This window comes from Lacerta agilis, chromosome 2 (assembly GCF_009819535.1).
Source record: "Lacerta agilis isolate rLacAgi1 chromosome 2, rLacAgi1.pri, whole genome shotgun sequence".
Classification (NCBI taxonomy): Eukaryota; Metazoa; Chordata; class Lepidosauria; order Squamata; family Lacertidae; genus Lacerta; species Lacerta agilis.
The window spans coordinates 26,766,158-26,787,382 of record NC_046313.1 but is presented as its reverse complement, the minus strand read 5'-3'; the positions used below and the strand labels follow the sequence as shown (position 1 = coordinate 26,787,382).

Sequence of the window (21,225 nt, the reverse complement as noted above, 5' to 3'; positions counted from 1 at the left end):
ATCTGCATGCAGGGCTGCACAATTTCAGTAATTATTCACATTCCATGGAATCTCAAAGGCTGCATTAGAGAAGCACTGCTTTCTGCACCCACAGTAATTAAAGCATTTCACAATTTAGCATGCTGCAGCAGGACTCTTGGAACTCGTATGTGACTGTCTGTGTAAGACTTCATCAGATGATATGCAGCAAAGTTAAAGTGGTATTGCGATACAAGATACCAGCTTCATCTGCTGGGATTTTTTCAAGGGTTCTTGGACTTGCACCTTCGGAGGTGAGAATTTTTATATGATTTTACACATTTTTTGAGTATCTGCATCTTTTTCTGTGTTCTCCTGAACCAAGTCACAAGGCCATCTGGAAGAGATTCTGTAAGGAAGATCAGAAGGAAGGGGGAACTAGGCTCAGTTTGGTACCCCTATATCTGATTGTTTTACTTTACTGTTGCCCAGTAGGTTCAGGAAAAAATGTAAAACCTTCACACAATGTATTATTTATAAATGTATACACCACAATTTCTACACAATTACACAAAGGTGGCTTAAGCAAAATAGACACAGTACAAAATAAGCTACCTAAAACAAAGAGAAAATGCTAAAAACAAAACAAATTAAGGAGCAAAACCAGCAGAAACTAGAAACGAAACAAGCGCCATTTTAAAAGCAGATCAGAGTAGAAGATTAGGAGTCACAACACTGCCATCTCTTCCCCTTCTATGATTTTTTTTTTTGGCCAGCATTAACCAGGGTTCCTTCCTAAAAGATATTGACATGAAATTCCTTACAAGATATGATGGGCATGAGCTTAGGTGACTTAAAAAACGGAGAGACTATAGATCTGTCAATGTCTGTTACAAAGATCCCAAATGGAACCTCTCTATTCAGAGAGACATGATACCTCTGACTGCCAGATCCTGGGGATTGAAATGAGATGACCTTTAACTTCATGCTTTTTGAGTTCTAGAGGTGCATGGTTGGCTGGTATTGGAAACAGAATGCTGGACCAGATGGTGTCAGTGAAGATGCTAGGTGGACCTCACTTGGGATGGCCACCTCTTTTTCTTTTGTGAATAATTACTAGTTTTCAAAATATCCATATTCCAATTAATACTGTAAATCATGTACTGACAAACAGGGCAATAAAATGAAACTGCATTAAGTAAAATAACCACAGGTATGTGATAGTGTGGAAACTTGTACCCATTTTCTTCCCCTCCCCTGCTTTTGTTTTCCTCTCTCCATTTTGCTTCTGTTTCTAATGAACTGCAAATTGACAAACTGTGGTTAGTGTTTACTACGGTTTATTGAAAAAGCAAACTTTAAGTAATAATTAATGATCCTGACTTGTTTCAATAAATACTAATTGACGCTAACTATAGTTCATGCTTTAGTAATAACAACAAGCTCCTGTTAACTGGAAGTGGAAACAGTGGAGGAGCACATAAGCCCAAGCTTGAGTATGTAATGTTAACTGGTTTAAACATCTGCTTAAATTGCATTGGCTAAATAAGATTCTCTTTACTTTGATATCTTACAACTTCTAAATGTATTTGTATGAATAGTAGTTTAGAATGGATCCTTTAAAAAAAAAAATTAAATTACTGGCAGGTAAAGGTGCTTAAGTCTAACCAAAATCTGGAATGGATTTTTGTATATGTGAAATACCACCCAGTGCCCAATAATATGGGAGATGCATAAAGTAGAATGAAAGGTTGACATCTTTCTTTCTCTAGTATCAGTACCATCTCTCACTATTTAGGTTGTGTACTGCATTTTTAAAAAATATATAGAATATTCTGTATTATCTCATACCACAATGTGCCTACTGGGTTATACTTGAAGGAGGGAGCATTAAATGCTGGGGTGAGGGGAGAGAGAAAGGAATGGAATTGATAGCAGAACTATGTGATAAAAACCAAAATGTAAAAATCTCAATAGTGGTAGGTTGCTCTTGTGTTCAGCAGTTTGTAACTTTCCCTTTTGCATAATAGGATTCAGAAATATTCCAAAGGCTCTGTGCAGATACCAGGACCTGGTTTCATCAAGTTTTGACAAAACCTTTGCTAGAACGTTTTTCATATTCATCTTCAGTTATATTCACATTTACAGCAGAACTTGAGGTTTGTATTTTGCAACTAGAGCTATTCAAATCTTTGTCAGTATGCAGTGTTTTTTCTTTCTTTTAACTTAATGAGGTTTTTTTAGCAGCTGCCCTTACTTCCTTGTCACACCATATATATGAAGTTTACCCATCCAAAGAGAGCCCAGCCTAGAGTCACTGTTGCTCAGATGCAAATCATCGAAGCCATGCAGAGAGAGAGTGAGTGGAGTGCCACTCATTTCCAGACTGGGAATATATCAAAGTTAGTGTGGTGGCTCCTCTACATAGAGCAGGGGACTACCAATCTTCTCCTTAGTGCAACACTTGAACCCAGCAGTTGCATTGGGTTCTAAGAGAGAGATTCTGTACTTCATAGTGACTGAGAACCCAGTGCTTTATTGGTGTGCAAAAATGACCAGTCATAGCCCCTAGCCTAATTATAAAAATGGTGGGAGGAAGTAGAAAGTTGGTGTGAGAGAGAGAAAGAGGGGGGGGGATCTTATCATATGCTCTCTTAGATGTCATAGACTAGGAGTACATGCTCAGTAGGAGAAAGCATAGAGGAGTAGGCGTGTTAGCCAAGGACTGATGTACATGCCTAGTCCCAGCTTTTTAAGAAAGCCTGATTAGTTTTCCCCCAGAGGCTTGCCAAACACTGTGGAGCAACGGTGGGACAGTTGCTTGCCAGTTTATTTGACAGAAGCCCATTACAGTTCCCTTTCTGCCAGGTAATCCTAGTGGCAAGTCGGTAAGCATCAAGGAGATGTGTGGTCCTCCTTTTGCATGTAGTATTGAAATGGGCCTCTACCAGGTAAGCTGGCAGGTGAAGGAAGGTGAGGCTGGCATCTACAGGTCTGCCCCTGCCAGGAGTCCAGGGGGTAAGTTGGCAGCCCTAGTGGACCCTGCAGAGGCCTCACAAAATGCCCCCTCTCTTGTCTGATGCTGATGTCGCTGATGGGGATCTGGTCGCTTATTTTTTGCCACTTTTTAAAAGCTCCTGTGATGTGTGCAGCCTGTCTTCTAAAGATGCAGGCATTATCCCTGTCTTTTTCATCATTCCATTTTTATTTTATTTCTCACCTACTGGGAAAGGGTAGGGGATTGTTGTCACATGCTGCTCTTTTCTTCTGCCAAGAAGAAAAGAGGGCCTTTAAATACAACCCCCTTCTGCTCTTAATTTGGGTTAATTTAACTGAATAATAATTTTCTTTCTTAGGCTTGGGATCATTTTTTGAAAATAGACTTCGGTAATGCAAATTTCACAGAAGAGTGGAAGAAAACTTTAATCACAGATATGGAAGGCAGAATCAAAAAGGTACTGAGATGCATGGGTTATATTGTCTCATATGAAATGGAATCTATCACATTCAATCTAAATCGGGGGGGGGGGGGGCTTTTCCCCATGGCTGACATGGCTGCTTCTCAGCAATGAGCAGTGCCAAATATGTGTGGCCAGAGTTGAAAGTGGGCGTGGCCAGCCCTACAATATTGCACACCACCTTTTTCTGATGGACTCTAGAGTCAGTTAGCCTGTGTAAAATTATGGCATACCAGCCTAGACAGGAAACTTCTCAATTAAATTTGCATGTGTTCTCCCTCCTTCCAGGCAGGATGTCTTTTTTCAGGAGATGTCTGCTGTCACTCATTGTCTAATCTGCAGCTGTTCTGAATTAGCTGATTCTTCTGTTTTTCCTCCATTCTTTACTCAGTTTTCTCCACTTTATTAAAAGAAGGGCCTTGTTCCTCCTCCTGATGGGAGCTAGGAAATAAACATTTCCCCCTTACCTCTTCATATTGAGGAAAGATACCTTTCCTTATCAAAGCTGGGAAGCTTGACCAGCAGGGACAAGCAGAGAGTAAACTAAGTTAAAGTTACAATCACTTGCTGATCCCATCTTTTTTTCTGGGTCAACACCTGGCCTTACAAAGGCAAATGGACAGGGAAAGGCAGTCTGATCAAGCCAACCAGGCCAAAGCTCTGACCCAGATCTCTTTTTCAGAATCTCTCCCTCTGCCCTCAACCAAAATAACAGGATAAAGCTTCTCAAATGCAAGGTGGTTCTGATCCACTCCTTAGGAGCTTAGTGAAGAAGAGGCCTCTTTTCATTCCTCTCAGCACCCCAGTTCTGCATATCAGAAGACCCCACCCTGGGTCATCAGAGAGAGATCTCCCTGCTCACAGAGACACTTCAGGTCCTTTACTCCCTTCCCCCATGAACCATTGATGCCAAACCCAATGTAGGGTAGCGGCAATGCTGTTCCTTATTGGATAATAACTCTGAGCCCAACCAAGAGCAGCTGCCATGGGAACAGAATTGTGTGCTCTTTATCTATTTGTCCCTGTCTCAGCTGAACTTGCATTCCACTCCTGGAGCAGCTACCTCCAGTGCAACTATTCCTCCCATCCACCAAGGTGGCACAAAAATCTGTTTCGTCATTCCTTAAAAAGTCTCACCTTTTTGCAACTGACAGTGCCACTTAACAACAACAAAAATCCTCCAGTTATGCTAATCCACAGTACAGTACAGATTGGAGGATCATCAGGAAGTTTTTTAAGTTTGATTTTTTTTTTATGTTTCTATATGTGTTGAAAGCTTCCCAGAGTGGATGGGGCAATCCAGCCAGGTGGGCAGGGTTTAAATAATAAAATTATTATGAGTTACCATTACTAGAAAAATATATTTGCTTTGTTTTATTGTCCTAAATTACTTTCATTCCATGTTTTCCTTATCTGATAATCTTAAATAACTGGAACCAGGTAGAATGTTTTCTTTTTCTTTTTGCTCTTCCCTGATAGGAATCTGCTGTTGAACAGATTAAAGCCTACTGCTGTAGCCATGAGAAAATGGAACAATTTGACCCTATGATTAGCAAAGCTTTTGAAAACTGTGCCATTGATGCTGTAAAATTCGCATACCAGGTACTATATCTAAAATCTTCTGAATCCTACACTTATTTTCCAAGTACAGTGGTACCTCGAGTTACAAACACCTCAGGTTACAAACGCTTCAGGTTACAAACTCCGCTAACCTGAAAGAGTTACCTCGAGTTGAGAACTTTGCCCCAGGATGAGAACGGAAATCATGTGCCGGCGGCGCAGCAGCAACAAGAGGCCCCATTAGCGAAAGCATGCCTCTAGTTAAGAACAGTTTCAGGTTAAGAACGGACCTCTGGAATGAATTAAGTTCGTAACTAGAGTACCACTGTACTGTTACTTTGTTGAGATTATGCTACATGTGCCTGACTGGGAGTAACTAACAATGGGTTTGTAATTCAATGCCACAGGTAAATCCTGCTTGATTTTCTGGATTTCCAATCAAGGCAGGCTGACAAATCATGTAACTGGGAGTCATTTTTGTGTGGCTAATGCTTGCTCAGTGACAAGCCTAGGATTACAAAGTCATTCATCAACTGTATTTTTGTCTGAATCCAACTTGTTTGAGGTGTTCATCAAATGTAAATCAATTTCTGTTGCCGTATAATTTACCCTTAAGGAAAGAACAGCAAATTATTTGGCAAGTCTCACAATGAGCAGTTCTGTGAAAGCAAGTTCCTTTTGGAATCTGTTGGATTGGGCTGCATAGGAGTGCCTGGCGTGCTCTGGTCCATGGGGTCACGAAGAGTCAGACACGACTTAATGACTAAATAACAACAACATGAATAGTAACTTTTTAAAATGATGTAGCAAATTTCTGAAAATAAAATGACAGACTCATCGCTATCTAATGCTGCCAGGGCTGGCCTGTCCGTGAGGCGAGGTGAGGCAGTTGTCTTAGCGACAGGCTCTGGATGCCTGGAGAAGGTGTTTGCCTTCTCCAGGTATCCAGAGCATTTGCATTGCCTCCAGTGGCAAAACATCCAGGGCCCTGAACCCTCTACATATTTTGTGTCTTATGTAGGAACAGACTAATCTCCTTGACCTGATATCCCATTACAATCTGAGCAAGCTGGGTAAACTTGTATCTGCTGCCATCATAAAATCATGGCCAACTGATGTAGCAGGGAAGCCTATAAGAGATTTGGAAGGCGTGCTGAATCATCTGCTTGTTTGGCCAGACATCAAGCATCTTTTCATCTTCAATGGTAAGTGCAGGTATCATTTAATGGGTTAAGTTCTGGGAGCAGGTGGGAAATATCTTATTATTGAAAGGAGCACAGAGGGTTATTTAATATCAAAACAGTTGAATAGGAGGAGAATTAGTATTGGATGTTGTAGAAAGGAAAAGTCAGTTAAGGTTTAGTAACTGGTAGAGGATTTATGCTGAAACACAAATCTTGTGTGTATTGGAAGAGTATGATGTTGCAGGCTATTGCAGTTCTTTTATGTTTTATATCTTCTGACGAATAATGGGTCACTGTTGTTGTAAGTAGGGCAGCAAATTTTCAAACTATGTGTAGAACAGAGAGAAGTAAGAAAACCTAAAAGGGTCACTTTGCTTCCAGCTGCCATGGGGGATGAAGTTATTTTTGTGCCTAAGGACAAAGATTGTTTGCTTGTTTTTAAAATACCTGACTGATCTAACAGGTGCAGTTGGAAACATTCTGGACCAACTTACTGAAGAAGCCCAGGAGCTAATGGCCAGCGCTGACTCTGTATATACAAAGGTTTCTGATGAACTCAGGACAGGCCATATCCTAGTTAAACATTTAGAGCTGGTTTTAAAGCACAAGAAGCAGTTTCTGTCCATTTGGGAACTAAGTAAGTGTGTTTATCTGTATATATAAACTGAGAGATGGGTAAAATATAGGACCGAAGTCCAGTTAAGAAGTGCTAATAAATGTTACTCAATTAAAGCACATCCATTTAATGTCAATTTGAAGTTGCATATCATTTTAAAGCTGCATTTCTGAAGCAAACATAATGGCTTTGTGTTTAGCTGACACATGTATTGTAGCTGTCATTGGCCAAATTCATATTTCGTAGTAAGCCAAACTATTGCTCACCAGGACCATGTGAATTTGTGAATTAGAGAGGAGTTTGCAGCCTGGTCTATTTTACTCCCATTCCATGCTGAGCTGAGCTAAGGTTTGGTTTAGTGTATTGCCTGAGCCCAGGATTATGGTTAAGCTCCTCCTATTACAGACTGAAGACAGTGTTCATTCCATTCTCCAGTAGCTCACACATTTGCAGAGTTTACCATGACATGCAAACTAGGTTCACATACAATTAGCATGCCTATTGTGTGTGAAAGATGGGAGATTATTTCTTCTAAGATAGTGATTGCTATCTGTAGCCTTTTATAAGGATGGGGTGGGATTCAGCCAATGAGCCCTATCAGTGGAAGCCTTCTCAAGGACTTCCCCTAGCACAATGAACCTTTTTTCACATATTCCTCCCCCTGTGTCTCCCTTGTCCACTCCCCTCCCCCCACCCCCAGGGGGTTGGGAGAACCCTTGGAACAGTGTGCAGAGAAAGTAGAGGGCAGATTGCTCCATCAGACAAGCGTATGCACACGAAAGCTCATACCAAGAACAAAATCAGTTGGTCTCTAAGGTGCTACTGGGAAGAATTTTTGATTTTGTTTTGACTATGGCAGACCAACACGGCTACCCACCTGTAACTGACAGAGCAGTCTGCTTACCGCTATGTTGTGTTACTCCTGCTGTATTAAAGATATTCCTTCTTAAAAATGAGTATACCTTTCAGTTGATATTTGTTTTTATCCAATCATGGGAGAGGAGACAAGGGAAGCACTTAAGCCTGTAGCTTCACTTGGGCTCAGAGTGGCTTGTGCATGTAATGCTAAATCGCAGTTTAGTGTTATTTGCGCACCAGCTGTTGAGAAGCAGAGTTCTGGAATGCCCTTGTTCTTTAAGAGCTTATTTGGGAGATGGTGAGTCCAAGTTGGAGATCTAATTTTGTAAAAGGAAAGAAAATAGGGATTTTTTTGCAGGTGGTTATAATTGGCAATTTTCATTTCAGGGTGCAAGCACCTTTCGCTGTTGGATGAAAAAGAGCACAGATCAAAACTAGAAGGAATACTTGAGTTGAGGCTGCAAGAACTACTGTGTGTCAAGAGGGAGAAAAACTGTTTGGAATCCCTCTTGAACATGTGCAGGAAAGTGCAAGAGTATATAAAAGGTATTTAGGGGGGGGGGGTAATTTAAGAACTGTGACTCTGTTAGTTTTCCTTTGCAAAGATTGGGAGTGGAAATAAACCGGGGAATGAGAATATCCTAGAACTCTCCAACATCAGAAAAGCAGATTGATCCAAGTGGAAAAATTGGGTAGAAATTGCAAATCATTGTTCATTTTTTAAACAAACGTCACAGTTTGGTGTTTGATGCTGCAATGTGAACCATTGTATAGCAAAGATAAGACCCACTGAAGTTTTTTTTCGTGTGTGTCCAAGTTCTGATTTTCTCTTTACTTTCAGTGGATACTGCTGAAATAGAGCAGAAGCACAGTGAAAACCTGGCCTCAAAAGCATTGGAAGATGTTGTGAATGTGAGAGACATTTCCCAGAGTGCTGATAAAATTGAGACATATTACCACCTGAGTCCAGCCCTGAAGAAAATAGCGGAAATTGTGAATAACTTTAAAGAGAGTGACGTCTTCCAGTACTGCTGGGAGTGGGCAGCCAAAAATCTTGTTGTTGATGAGGATATTGCTGCTCTGGATCTTGATGAAGTGCCTCCCTCCCTTTTTGATCCTTGTTACAGTGAATTCTTGAGGCTATATAACAGTCTGAAATCTGGAGAGCTCATGTTTTCTGAAGTAGACATGCTCTTCAGAGATTTTACTAACCGTTACGAGGATCTGAAAAAGGATTTTCAGGTTATGTGCAATCTACAGCGTCAAGATGTTGGAGAATGGATAGATGAGCGGATTCAACAAATCCAGCAGTATCATGAATTGCATTTGGCTATGGACTCTGCTAAAGTTATCGACAAGGTCAGGGAAGGCTTGAATCTCTCTGGTGACTTCAGAGTCCTGCAACAGTTACTTAACTTTGTAAGTATATTTCTTTGAAACCACAGTTGGAGAGCTTATCCAGTAAACTTACGTAGCTTCATTCTGTTCAAAAGCTGATGGAGTGCACTTTTCATTGGGGTCTATATGTTATCACAGGAACACAAAATGTGGATTACATATAGAGTTGTTTAGTACTTTGGCTTTTTGGATCTCTCTAATTTCTTTAGCATGTTTTTTCTGCACTGAAATTTCTCTCTATAAAGCAGCCTAACTCATTGTTTTCCGAAAGGGAAAAATATATATTTATAAATGTTCCCCTGCTGCATGGATATCATGGTAATATCGGTTCGATTTCCGATGTAGATATTGTGGTTCCACTGGTTTGGACAGCTAAACACTGCTACTGTCTGATTTTATTCATTTTCCTTTCTTCCTCCTCCCCCCAAAAAAGGCTCCACAAACAAACAAAAGCCATAGTTGCGGTCAGTGGGGCAGCAGCGGTAGGGTGATCCTGATGCCTTGCCATTGGAACACTGAGTGCAGCTGCAGGTTCCTGAGAGGGGCGAGGTGTGGGGAGCCATTCCAGTGTTCCTAGAAGGAATCCTATCTGAAACAATCCATTATGCCTCCTCTTGACACCCAGCACCATGGGGCTGAAAAACGGGAGATGAAAATCAAGGGAAAGGTTTTTCACATCCTTAATGTGCAGTAAAATCCTATTATTCCCTTTTCAGGTACAGAAATTCCAGTTTCAGCAAGAGAAACTCTCCTCCATGAGTACTGAATTGATGCGTGTAAAAAAATCGCTGCAAGACATAACTGAACCACGTCGTAGGTGCCTTGAGGAGCTTGCACTCAGGAGGGATTTTGTCAGCTGGGTCAAAGAATCCCTGGAAGGTAGAACAGATGTGCACCTGCCATTCTTGTTTCATGGTTTTAAAAGGCTAAAAAGTTACTGGGACATATGATGTACACTTGAAATGCCCTGTTATATTATGTATAGATGTATTATATGATGTATTTCCTCATTTTGTTTTGTGTACAAGCTGGGACCTGCAAGATGTTTCAGTGCAGGAGGGACCCCAAAATGGGATGTTATACTGTCCATTTCTCAGCCACCAACTCCTTTCATTCCCTTGTCTCATGCTTCCTGTTTTTCTCCCTTAAATTTCTTATTTCCTTCCACATTGAGAAACACATAGTTCTACACTCAAGACACGTATGCATGTGCACACAAACTTATATGTGGGCAGGGCAAAGGAAGGAGGATCTCGTTCCACTTCATGTCTCCATCATATTTTTATGTGTACAGGTAGCCTTATATTTAAATGAGACATGCACAGGGTTGTGAGAAGCAATCATTTCAGCAAGAAAAATTATTGAACTAACAGCACTTTTCATAGCAAATTATTCTGTGTGGTTTTTACTTGGACAGAGTGGTTTTAAGAATGGATCCATCATATATTCCCAAAGTGAATTATTTTTTGCATAGGTAACAACTTTTTTTGTCCTTCTCCCTCACATCCATTGGAAAAGGCGTGGCTTTCCTTGGATGTACGGAGAGCACTGAAAATGCATTTCTGTGTTACAGGTTTTGTTCTGTTAATGAACTCCTTATTTTAATATTTTTCTTCCTAACACACTAGGGAAGAAGGTGCCCAATTCCACTTTAGCAAGGTTGATGTATTATGCTAGCTTATGAGCCCCTCAAAATTCCTGTTTCGAAAAATCACATTTCAGTGCATTCAGTGTGGCTGTGACTATGGCAGCTTTCTCAGCAAATGTACCTCTTAATGAGTTGTGTGGGGAAGCCGCATGGGCAACTTCAACAATGTTTATGAGGCATCCTAAGATTGGTAAATTTGCTTTCATGAGGTGGCTTTTGGGAGGCAAATCCTCCAGCAGGTTCTTTAAGGGGAAGACATAGAATAGAGAGCCCACACAATTGAGATCTTACCTTTAATCAATCCAACCATGCCACCTTTGGAAGGAACAATTGTTCTCCTCTGAGATCCAACGCCGAGGGCCTTCTGTCGGTTCCCTCACTGCGAGAAGCAAAACTACAGGGAACCAGGCAGAGGGCCTTCTCGGTAGTGGCGCCCGCCCTGTGGAACGCCCTCCCATCACAGGTCAAGGAAATAAACAACTACCTGACATTCAGAAAAAAACCTGAAGGCAGCCCTTTTTAGGGAAGTTTTTAATGTGTGATATTTTTGTATTTGATTTCTGTTGGAAGCCGCCCAGAGTGGCTGGGGAAATCCAGCCAGATGGGCGGGGTACAAATAATAAATATTATTATTATTATTAAGGGTGCATCTCAGAAGTGTTGAACACATGGCATGGGCCCAACCTACAATGTAGCTTCCTTATATAGTTTCAGAGAGTGTGTCAAGGTTTTCCCTGTAGGTTGTCATGAAACACGTAATGTGGGGGAGGCGTGGCCAGTGGACAAAGAGCAAGACACATTTCCTGTTTTTAATTTGAGAGGGCAGCATAGCCCAAAATGTTGTTTTTCAGAACATCTTGAGAAACACTTTCAGATTATCACAATAGTTCTTTTGCCTCCTTGTGGCTTACTCCACTTCACAACTTCACATAAAAAGCAAAGGAAGCAAACATGAGTAATGCAGATGTTGTGTCAAGCACTGAATAAAGATGTAGGTCCTAGTAGAAAGACATGGAATTGGAGTACTTCCAGGGGCGGAACTTATAGATAGTAAACTTTGGGGTGTCTTTCACTTTTTTTATTTGCCTTAGATAAGAATGAGCTGAAGGTATTTGTGGACTTGGCTTCTATCTCTGCGGGAGAGAATGACATGGATGTGGATCGTGTGGCTTGTTTCCACGATGCTGTGCTTGGCTACTCCTCCCTGTTATATGACTTGAAACGGGAATCGGGATTTGGGGAGCTCATGAAGTGTTTGAGGAAACTTTGGAAAGCTCTGGAGAGTGACAACAACCTCCCAAAGAAACTGGTAATTCCTGCAGTTGGACCTTAGTTCATCTTTGTACATCTGCTCTTATAAAGCTGTGTATTTTATCAAGGTGTGAGTTTACTGTAGATATATTGATGGGTAGAAAATTATTGATGTGGGCATTGAGATTTTGTAGGGATATCCACCTTGTAACTACTTAAACTTGCATTCTGCAGAGTAGTGTGTGCTTTGTATGCGAAGATAATTAATGCCTACTGTATGCTCTATTCTACCACATACACTGCAGTTTTGTGCATCATACCAGTTGGTGGGTTCAGTAGCTACTTTAATTTCATGAAATATCTCTGGGCTTCACAGCACAGAATAGTGGAACAGAAATCTTCCAAATTCAAAAAGCAATGTCCTTGAGTGAGGATTGTAATTTAGCAACACACCATACTCCCTTGTCATCTATGGCTATGCTATTATCAGTGTGTGATTCATTCTGGGATAAAGTATGGGACTAATTCAGAGTACATCTTCTCCCTAAACTCTACAGCGTGATTCTGCAAGATACTTGGAATGGCTAAAAACAATAAAAGAGAGTCATGGTTCTGTAGAACTGTCATCTATATCACTGGCAACTAAAATCAATAGCAAGGGAATCTACCGAATTAAGGCGCCAGCAGAAGGCCGGAAGGTAAGACCATGCTTGTAGTATATTGTCCCAGTTTTTGTAACCTTTCTCCTCATCTCTCAGTAGCTATTTTTTTCTGTATACCACACCCAACAAACAGCCTGCTTAAGCCACATGACTAGAAGCTGTACGCCGGCTCCCTCGGCCAGTAACGCGAGATGAGCGCCGCAACCCCAGATTCGGACACTACTGGACCTAATGGTCAGGGGTCCTTTTACCTTTTTAAGTGTCTCTTTCAATAAACTGCTTCCTTTATCATTTCCTGGTGCCTCTCTGTTGTAACACCATTAAGTTGACCAGGGATTTCCTCCCATAATGTTCATAAGTGTGAACTTGAGAAATCACTATCACTATTTCTGTTGGTGGCATTTGCCACAACTTTTTACTGGCATCTTTCCAAAGACAATGCCCTCATAATTTGGTGCAACCCTCTCAGTATTTAGCATAAACCTATTTACAGCTGACAACTGCTATCTCTACATATAGTAGGGGGAAGCCTTGTATGACATCATAAGGAAATAAAGCAATGGTTAAATTTATTCCTAGGTTTCTCTGGATACTGTCTTGTGCCTGACTATCTCAGAAAGTCACGGTGGCCAAGAAGAGGAACGGCAGTACTCCCTGGAAGAGCTCCGAGAATTGATGAATAAACTGATGCTGATGTCAGGCAAGGTAGAACAAGGTGCAGAAGTAGAGAAGTTTTCAGAGGTCAGTTTTCAGGCATAATTTCCTGTTTATATTTTAAAACTCATATTGTCCTTTGAGGGATGTGTGGTGGGGGACAAGGGTTATGGGGTTCTTCCTCCAGCCATGTTGCATTTATATGTCCATTGAGAGATTGTAGAGATTTCAGAAAGTGTCCCCCCCCCCCCGATCTAAAATACAATTCACAGAAGTTTGCATCACATTGAATTGTGATGATTTATTGTTGGTTGGGATGGCTCACTTCGCTCGACCTTTCTAAATTTCAGTGTTCCTGATAATCTTTAAAACAATTAAAATTTTACACCCTGAATGCCCTTGGACTAGAGCTTGTTGGCTGCTTGCCTGTACAGAATGTTGAAGGGAGAAAGGTTGAAGAAAAATTCAGGGAGTAAATGTTCCTCCCCTCCCCCATTTTTAAATACATATTGTGAACCCCTTTGAGCTCTATAAATGAAAAGTGGCGTGTAAGTTTTTTAATCAATAAATGTTAGGAGAACCAGTTCTTGATACCACCTTCATGTATTTTGGTGATTGTTAACCAGCTTAAAAGTTCAATTTGGCCATAGTTTCTGCTGGTGTGGCTCTCTCTCTAAGCAAATGGAGTTGGCCAAGGCTAGTTTAGGCATTCTAGTTGTAAGGGTGGCAATGGGTAATGCATATCTCACATTCATTGGTGTTGTGCTATTTAGATTCATTGGTCTGTCTTCTGCTGTGTTTCTTCTGCCCCCAGGTATTTTCTAGTGTCCAGAGGCTTGCACTGTCTTTCATCGACCTTTATTCTGCTGGAAACATGCTTTTCCGCTCTTGGGTCGCTGGTGTATATTGTTCACCCAACCATGAATTCTGCCTTAGCATGGACTTCAATTTAATTTCAAATTCTGTCCTTATTGGAAATGGAGATGTCACAGAAGTTCTCCCAGTCATTTGCCGAAAGATGGAGAGTTTCCTGGAAAAGTGGAACCAGTTTATGTCAGAGAAGCGATCCCAGTACTATTATTTGAATTACTATATGGCAGAACAGCTTGTATACTTGTGCAAGGAGCTTGGCTCAAAGTGCCCCAGTGAGGCTGCCTTAACAATGCTGTCATTTATAAAGCGCAACTGCAGCAAGCAAGATGTCCAGGGGATCTCCCACCAAGTAGTATCTAAAAAAGCCGATTTATTTGGGCTGGTGGCAAGAGAAAAAGAGTTGGCTGTACAACTGGAGTACATCTGGGAGTCGTACATGGGAAGTATGGGCTCATTCCTTCCCAACTGCCTGGACATTGAAACCCTTGGCATTTACTTGGCCACCCTGGCAGATCTGGAGAAGAGGAGTGTTATGCGAAAATTGCCACAAGGTCTTCATGCTGGCAGGCCTAACCTCATTCTCTGCCCTCGCTCTGAGGTGTTGGCTTCGGCATTGGCCATCTACATGAACAGTCCAGGGGAGATGCTACCCTCTTATGATGAAGTCCTGCTCTGCACACCACAAACCAGCTATGAGCAAGTGGCACTGTTTTTGAGGCGGTGCCTCACTCCAGGCTGTAAGGGGAAGAAGATTTACACCTTGCTGTTTGCAGAAGAGTTGAGTTATGATGTTGGCTACAGGTCTGAGGAACTTTTCCAGAGTCTTCACTTAAAGCATCAGGATGATTATAGGCTAGTGATTCTCTGCAACTGTGAGAGGGAGCACTGCTATGTCCCTTCTGTCTTCAGCCAGTTCAAAGTTCACATGATCCCTCAGCAGCCCCTGAAGGACATTCAGGGCTACCTTGGGAATCATTACAAAGCAACACAGCCTCCAAGTTCATCGGCTTCTGTCTTCAAGGACCAAATGTGTGTTGGGATTGTAGTTTCTGAAAGAGCTGGAGCAGGTGAGTGAACTAAGTACATCTAGTTTTCCATCTAAGTTTCAGAATGCTTAGACTAAAACTTGAGGGCATAAAACATGGTCTGTTATTTTTCCTTCTATGATGCACTTTCAGCTTGTGACTGGAATAATGAGGGGCAAGGGGCATATTAAACAGCAGGCTCAGTGCTTATCTAAAAGAGTAGTTTTACTTGAACAGCATTTCAGCCTGCTATTTAGTGTTTTTGTCCCAAGCTTAGACATAAATGGTGGAAGGAATATTACCTCTTTTTACAGAGATTGTTCCAAGATGAAAACCAGAGGTTACAGTGCAGGTGGCGGCAGCTGTGACTGGTACATTTTGGGATAGACAGTACAATCTAGCTGAAGACTGTATCCAAGTGTTTATTGCATCAGTTTCTCTCCCTCACCCAGATTCTTCCTACTTGTTGCTCAGCAGAAGCCCAGACTATTGAGTGCTCTCAGTTTCAAACCAATCCATTGTGTGCCTTGCTGTGCCCATTAATAACTCAGATACGTTTTTATTATTAACCATAGGAAAATCTCTCTATGTAAAGAGGCTGCAAGAGAAAATGGAAGCAAAACTACATCGCTCTAAAGTGCCATTAAAAACTATTAGGTTGATAGACCCCCATGTGGATGAAGGGAAAGTGCTGAAGTCTCTTCTCCCATTCCTGGACCATCAGTACCAGAAACAGCCTATGATATTTCATTTCGATATCACTTCTTCAGTGAGTATACCATGGTTTTGGCAGAAGTTTGTCTCCTTACCCTACCACTCACTTAATAAAGTTGGTTGTTATTGGTTGGTTGGTTTTTTTTTTTAAATAAGCAGCTCAATGAGGAGGAAAATTTCCTTTTCCTTTTTAAAATTATTACATTTCTGTATTTTACCAGGTTCATTCTGGAATTCCAGAATTTCTGTTCAAGCTCTTAGTTTTACAGTACCTGGCAGATATACATGGGAAACTCTGGCTGCGGAAACAGTGTCATTTGTATGTTGTAGAAATTCTTCAAACATCTTCGTCACCAAAAAAACAAACTAGATCTGTAAGTACCTATGGGTATTTAACTACTATGTCCCAAATTGCTAGTACACCACTGAAAAACCCTATTGCAAAGCTCCCATTTTTAATGAGTTTTATGATTTCTAACATAATAATGTATTTATGGAATGTTGATATTAAAATTGTATGAGTGCTAAGATAACTGATTTTTTTTAAAATTATGCAGGAAAATAGAGTGAATGAGAAGCAGTATTAACTTGTCAGTTTAAAAGCTGTGGAAAAATTATCAAAACCAATAAGAAATGAATGAATAAATAAATAAGTAGTATGAGTGACCAAGATGTGTGATCTTAGGATAACCTTTCCCTTCTTTCTCTCTCTCTTTAAAAAAAAAAAGTATTTTCCAGGATTGAAGTACAACTTCATTGATGTGTTCCCCAAAGTAACCTGCAGATCTCCCAAGGAAGTCCTAGAAATGGACATGCAGAGGAATCTGTCCTATGATTGCTCAGACCCAGGTATAGATCAGGAAGTGTTCCGTAGCGAAACTTTTCAGAGACCCTACCAGTACTTGAGAAGATCTAGCAGAGGAGATTGTCTTGACACGTTCCAGTATGAAGAAGGCTCTGTTGAAGGGACACCAGCAGACTGCCTGCAGATGCTCTTGATCCATTGTGGAGTGATAGATCCTTCCTGGTCAGAACTGAGAAACTTTGCTTGGTTTTTGAACCTTCAACTGAGAAATTGTGAAACTTCGGTGTTCTGTAACGCTGATTTTGTCCACGATGCTTTACACGGCTTCAAAAATTTTGTTGTCACATTTATGATTTTAATGGCAAAGGATTTTGCTACACCATCACTAAACATTTCTGATGAAAGCCCTGGGAATCAGTTTTTTGACATGGAAGGAGTCACAGAAGAAGATCTTGCTCCATTTCGTATTCGGAAGAAGTGGGAGTCAGAACCCCACCCATATATATTTTTCAATGAGGATTCTGAATCTATGACATTCATTGGCTTTCATCTCAAACCTGGTGCTAATGGTGGTATTGATGCCATCAATCCCTTGAATGGGAGTGTCATCAAGAGAAATGTAATGACAGCTCAGCTGTACCAGGAATTGTGCCTTCAGAGAGTTCCTTTCAACATTAATTTTGATGCACTGCCCAGACATGACAAAATTGAGAAACTTTGCATGGTTTTAGGAATAAAGTGGCCAATTGATCCTGATGATACGTATGAGCTCACAACAGACAATATGCTAAAGATCCTTGCCATTGAAATGCGATTCAGGTGTGGTATCCCTGTTGTCCTCATGGGAGAAACTGGCTGTGGAAAAACCAGGCTAATAAAATTCCTGTGTGAACTACGTAGGAGTGTTTCCAGTGCCGATAACATGAAGCTTGTCAAGGTCCATGGAGGCACCACAGCAGATGTAATTTATGCCAAAGTCAGGGAAGCAGAAGACATTGCTATTGACAATAAACAACAATACCAGTGTGACACCATCCTGTTTTTTGATGAAGCCAACACCACTGAAGCAGTCAGCAGCATCAAAGAAGTTTTGTGCGATCGCACAGTTGAAGGACAGCCTTTGGTCCACAACTCAGGTTTGCAAATCATAGCTGCATGCAATCCTTATCGTAAGCATACAGGGGAAATGATTCAGCGCTTGGAATCGGCTGGCTTAGGCTACCGTGTCAAAGCAGAGGAGACCAAGGAAAAGCTTGGCTCCATTCCTCTTAGGCAGCTGGTATACCGTGTCCATGCGCTCCCTCCTAGCATGATCCCTCTAGTGTGGGATTTTGGACAGTTGAACAACGTTACTGAAAAACTCTATATACAGCAGATTGTGCAAAGACTTACTAGGTCAATACCAATGTCTGATGCTGAGCTCCAGTTAATAACAGATGTGCTTTTTGCATCTCAGACGTATATGAGGCAAAGGAATGATGAATGCAGCTTTATCAGCCTCAGAGATGTGGAGCGCTGCGTGGAAGCCTTCAAGTGGTTCCACAGCCACAGTGAACTACTAATGAATCATCTGGAGAAGCAAGTTGCAGAGAGGAAGGCAGCTAAAGGTTTTGTCCAGCGAGACCCAGTCATTTGGTCCTTGGTTCTTTCAGTGGGTGTTTGCTACCATGCTTCCCTGGAAAGGAAAAGGGAGTACCGAAGAGTCATCAGCACCATCCTTCCAAAGCCATATGATGATGAAAAGGGAATCCTTGAAGAAATTGGCTTAGTTCAGGATCTCTTCTTGAGTGACCTGCCTCTGAGGGAAACGATCGCCAAGAACTTGGCTCTGAAGGAAAATGTTTTTATGATGGTTATCTGCATTGAACTTAAAATCCCCTTGTTTCTCATCGGCAAGCCTGGCAGTTCCAAATCTCTTGCCAAAACGATTGTGGCTGATGCCATGCAAGGCCAAGCAGCATATACAGAGCTTTATAAAGAACTGAAGCAAATCCATTTGGTGTCCTTTCAGTGCAGCCCACACTCTACCCCTGAGGGAATCATCAACACTTTCAAGCATTGTGCTCGCTTCCAAGAAGGAAAGAACCTAAAGGAGTATGTCTCTGTGGTGGTGTTAGATGAAATTGGCTTGGCTGAAGACTCCCCCAAAATGCCTCTGAAGACCCTTCACCCGCTCTTGGAAGATGGCTGTGTTGATGACGATCCACTCCCTCATAAAAAAGTTGGCTTCATTGGGATATCTAACTGGGCTCTGGATCCAGCTAAGATGAATCGAGGCATCTTTGTATCCCGTGGAGAACCAAACAAGAAGGAACTCATAGGAAGCGCGAAGGGTATCTGCTCTTCAGAACGCGCCGTCCTGCACAAAGTTGACCGTCTCTTTCCCATCTTAGCAAGTGCTTATGAGGAAATTTGCAAGACCCAAGGCAAGGAGTTCTTTGGGTTGCGTGATTATTACAGTCTGATAAAAATGGTGTTTGCTTTAACCAAAAAACTGAAAAGAGAGCCAGCTTCCCGTGAACTAGCAGAGATAGTTCTCCGTAATTTCAGTGGTAAAGAAGGTGTTGAGGCCTTGAACATTTTTATGTCTAGGTTCTCAGAAAAAGGAGATGTCATCCCTGGGGACATTGGTACAATTGATCTAGTTCAGCAGAACATTTACAGTGACTATGAGGATGGTGAATGCCGTTACCTGCTGGTGTTGACGGAAAATTATGCAGCCCTCCAGATCCTGCAGCAGGCTTTTTTCAAAGATACACAGCAGCCAGAAATTATTTTTGGTTCCAGTTTTCCCAAAGACCAGGAATACACCCAGATCTGCAGAAACATCAACCGAGTGAAGATCTGTATGGAGACAGGGCAGATGGTCATTCTTCTCAACCTGCAGAATCTGTATGAAAGCCTCTACGATGCCCTCAACCAGTATTACGTTCAACTTGCTGGTCAAAAGTATGTTGACTTGGGCTTGGGGACCCATCGAGTGAAATGCAGAGTGCACCCTGAGTTCCGTTTGATTGTCATTGAGGAGAAAGAGGTGGTCTACAAACATTTCCCCATCCCGTTGATCAACAGGCTTGAAAAGCACTACCTGGACATCAATACTGTGTTGGACAAGAGGCAAAGAGACACTGTGGAAGAATTGAAGAAGTGGGTGGACAGCTTCACAGCAGTTGAAACTGAAAAATACTTTATGGGCCAGCAGAAATATACCCCTTCTGATGTCTTTGTTGGCTACCATCCTGACACCTGCGCCTCAGTTGTCCTGCAGGTGACGGAGAAGCTGAAAATGGATACTTCCCCTCAGGATCTGATGCGAAAAGTACAAGAAGAAGCCAAATTGGTCCTGTTGAACTGTGCAACGCCCGATTCTGTAGTCCGCCTTGGTGATTCACGGCTGGGTTCCTTTCTGGCAGATGACTTGGCCAGGATATACTTTCAGCAACAACATCACACTTCTCTTGCAGAGTTCCTTCGTGCTTGCCTTGGGACAGAGTCATGGGGTTGCACAACCTTTATTGAGGTGAGTTCTGAAATACTTCATACACACACACACACACTTGGACCAAACTGCAGGAGGCAGTGGAAGACAGGAGTGCCTGGCGTGCTCTGGTCCATGGGGTCACGAAGAGTTGGACACAACTAAACGACTAAACAACAACATACATTAGGAGTTCATACTGTCTTGAGATGGCATTAGAACTTTTATAATTTTAAACTGCACTTGGATCAGAAAAATAAATTTCTTGTCACCATGGAGATCATTATTCAATATTGTCAGAAAGTGTTTAGTCAAAATCTGGTCAGAGCTATATTTTACTGCTTTTACAATATTCCTTATGGATCAGAGTGAAGCAGCCATTACCCAGGCCTAAAGGTAAAGGCACCCCTGACCATTAGGTCCAGTCGCGAATGACTCGGGGGTTGCGGCGCTCATCTCGCTCTATAGGCCGAGGGAGCCGACATTTGTCCGCAGACAGCTTCTGGGTCATGTGGGCAGCATGACTAAGCCGCTTCTGGTGAACCAGAGCAGCGCACGGAAACGCTGTTTACCTTCCCACCGGAGTTGTATCTATTTATCTACTTGCACTTTGACGTGCTTTCAAACTGCTACGTTGGTAGGAGCTGGGACCAAACAATGGGAGCTCACCCCGTTGTGGGGATTCAAACTGCCAACCTTCCGATTCGCAAGCCCTAGTCTCTGTTGTTTAGACCACAGCGCCACCCGCATCTCAGGCCTACTTTCTGCTACGTTCATTAAATTGTTGTTCAAGCAGTATTTACAGCAAGGTAAAATGTAGCTACTGGTCCAATTGATGTGTAATAGCGTAATATGGTCTGTTAAGATAATGTGCTACAGCAAGCCTTGGGCTTGTGTGCGAAGGAGAAGGGAAGAGAGAATGTAAATCTTAAAGTGTACTGTTGTTGTTTAGTCGTGTCCGACTCTTCGTGACCCCATGGACTAGAGCACGCCAAGTCAAGTGTACTGTAGATGCCCCTAATAAGAGCAAACCAAGTTGTATTGTTTTATCTGATCTTGTTCAATATGAAACTGAATATTTTG

General features: G+C 41.9%; 1 protein-coding gene across 1 annotated transcript in view; it reads left to right on the top strand.

Moving 5' to 3' along the window:
• Positions 1 to 2,059: 2,059 nt before the first annotated feature.
• Positions 2,060 to 21,225, top strand: part of LOC117040899 (E3 ubiquitin-protein ligase RNF213-like) — a 57,881-nt gene continuing 38,715 nt past the window's right edge. The window contains 15 exon segments of the mRNA XM_033139004.1: positions 2,060 to 2,117; positions 3,315 to 3,413; positions 4,896 to 5,018; positions 5,998 to 6,181; positions 6,624 to 6,797; positions 8,022 to 8,180; positions 8,476 to 9,053; positions 9,749 to 9,911; positions 11,772 to 11,989; positions 12,489 to 12,629; positions 13,173 to 13,334; positions 14,062 to 15,187; positions 15,721 to 15,914; positions 16,081 to 16,233; positions 16,588 to 20,184. Of these exon segments, the coding sequence (XP_032994895.1) occupies positions 3,393 to 3,413; positions 4,896 to 5,018; positions 5,998 to 6,181; positions 6,624 to 6,797; positions 8,022 to 8,180; positions 8,476 to 9,053; positions 9,749 to 9,911; positions 11,772 to 11,989; positions 12,489 to 12,629; positions 13,173 to 13,334; positions 14,062 to 15,187; positions 15,721 to 15,914; positions 16,081 to 16,233; positions 16,588 to 20,184 (6,993 nt within the window). The 5' untranslated portion in view covers positions 2,060 to 2,117; positions 3,315 to 3,392.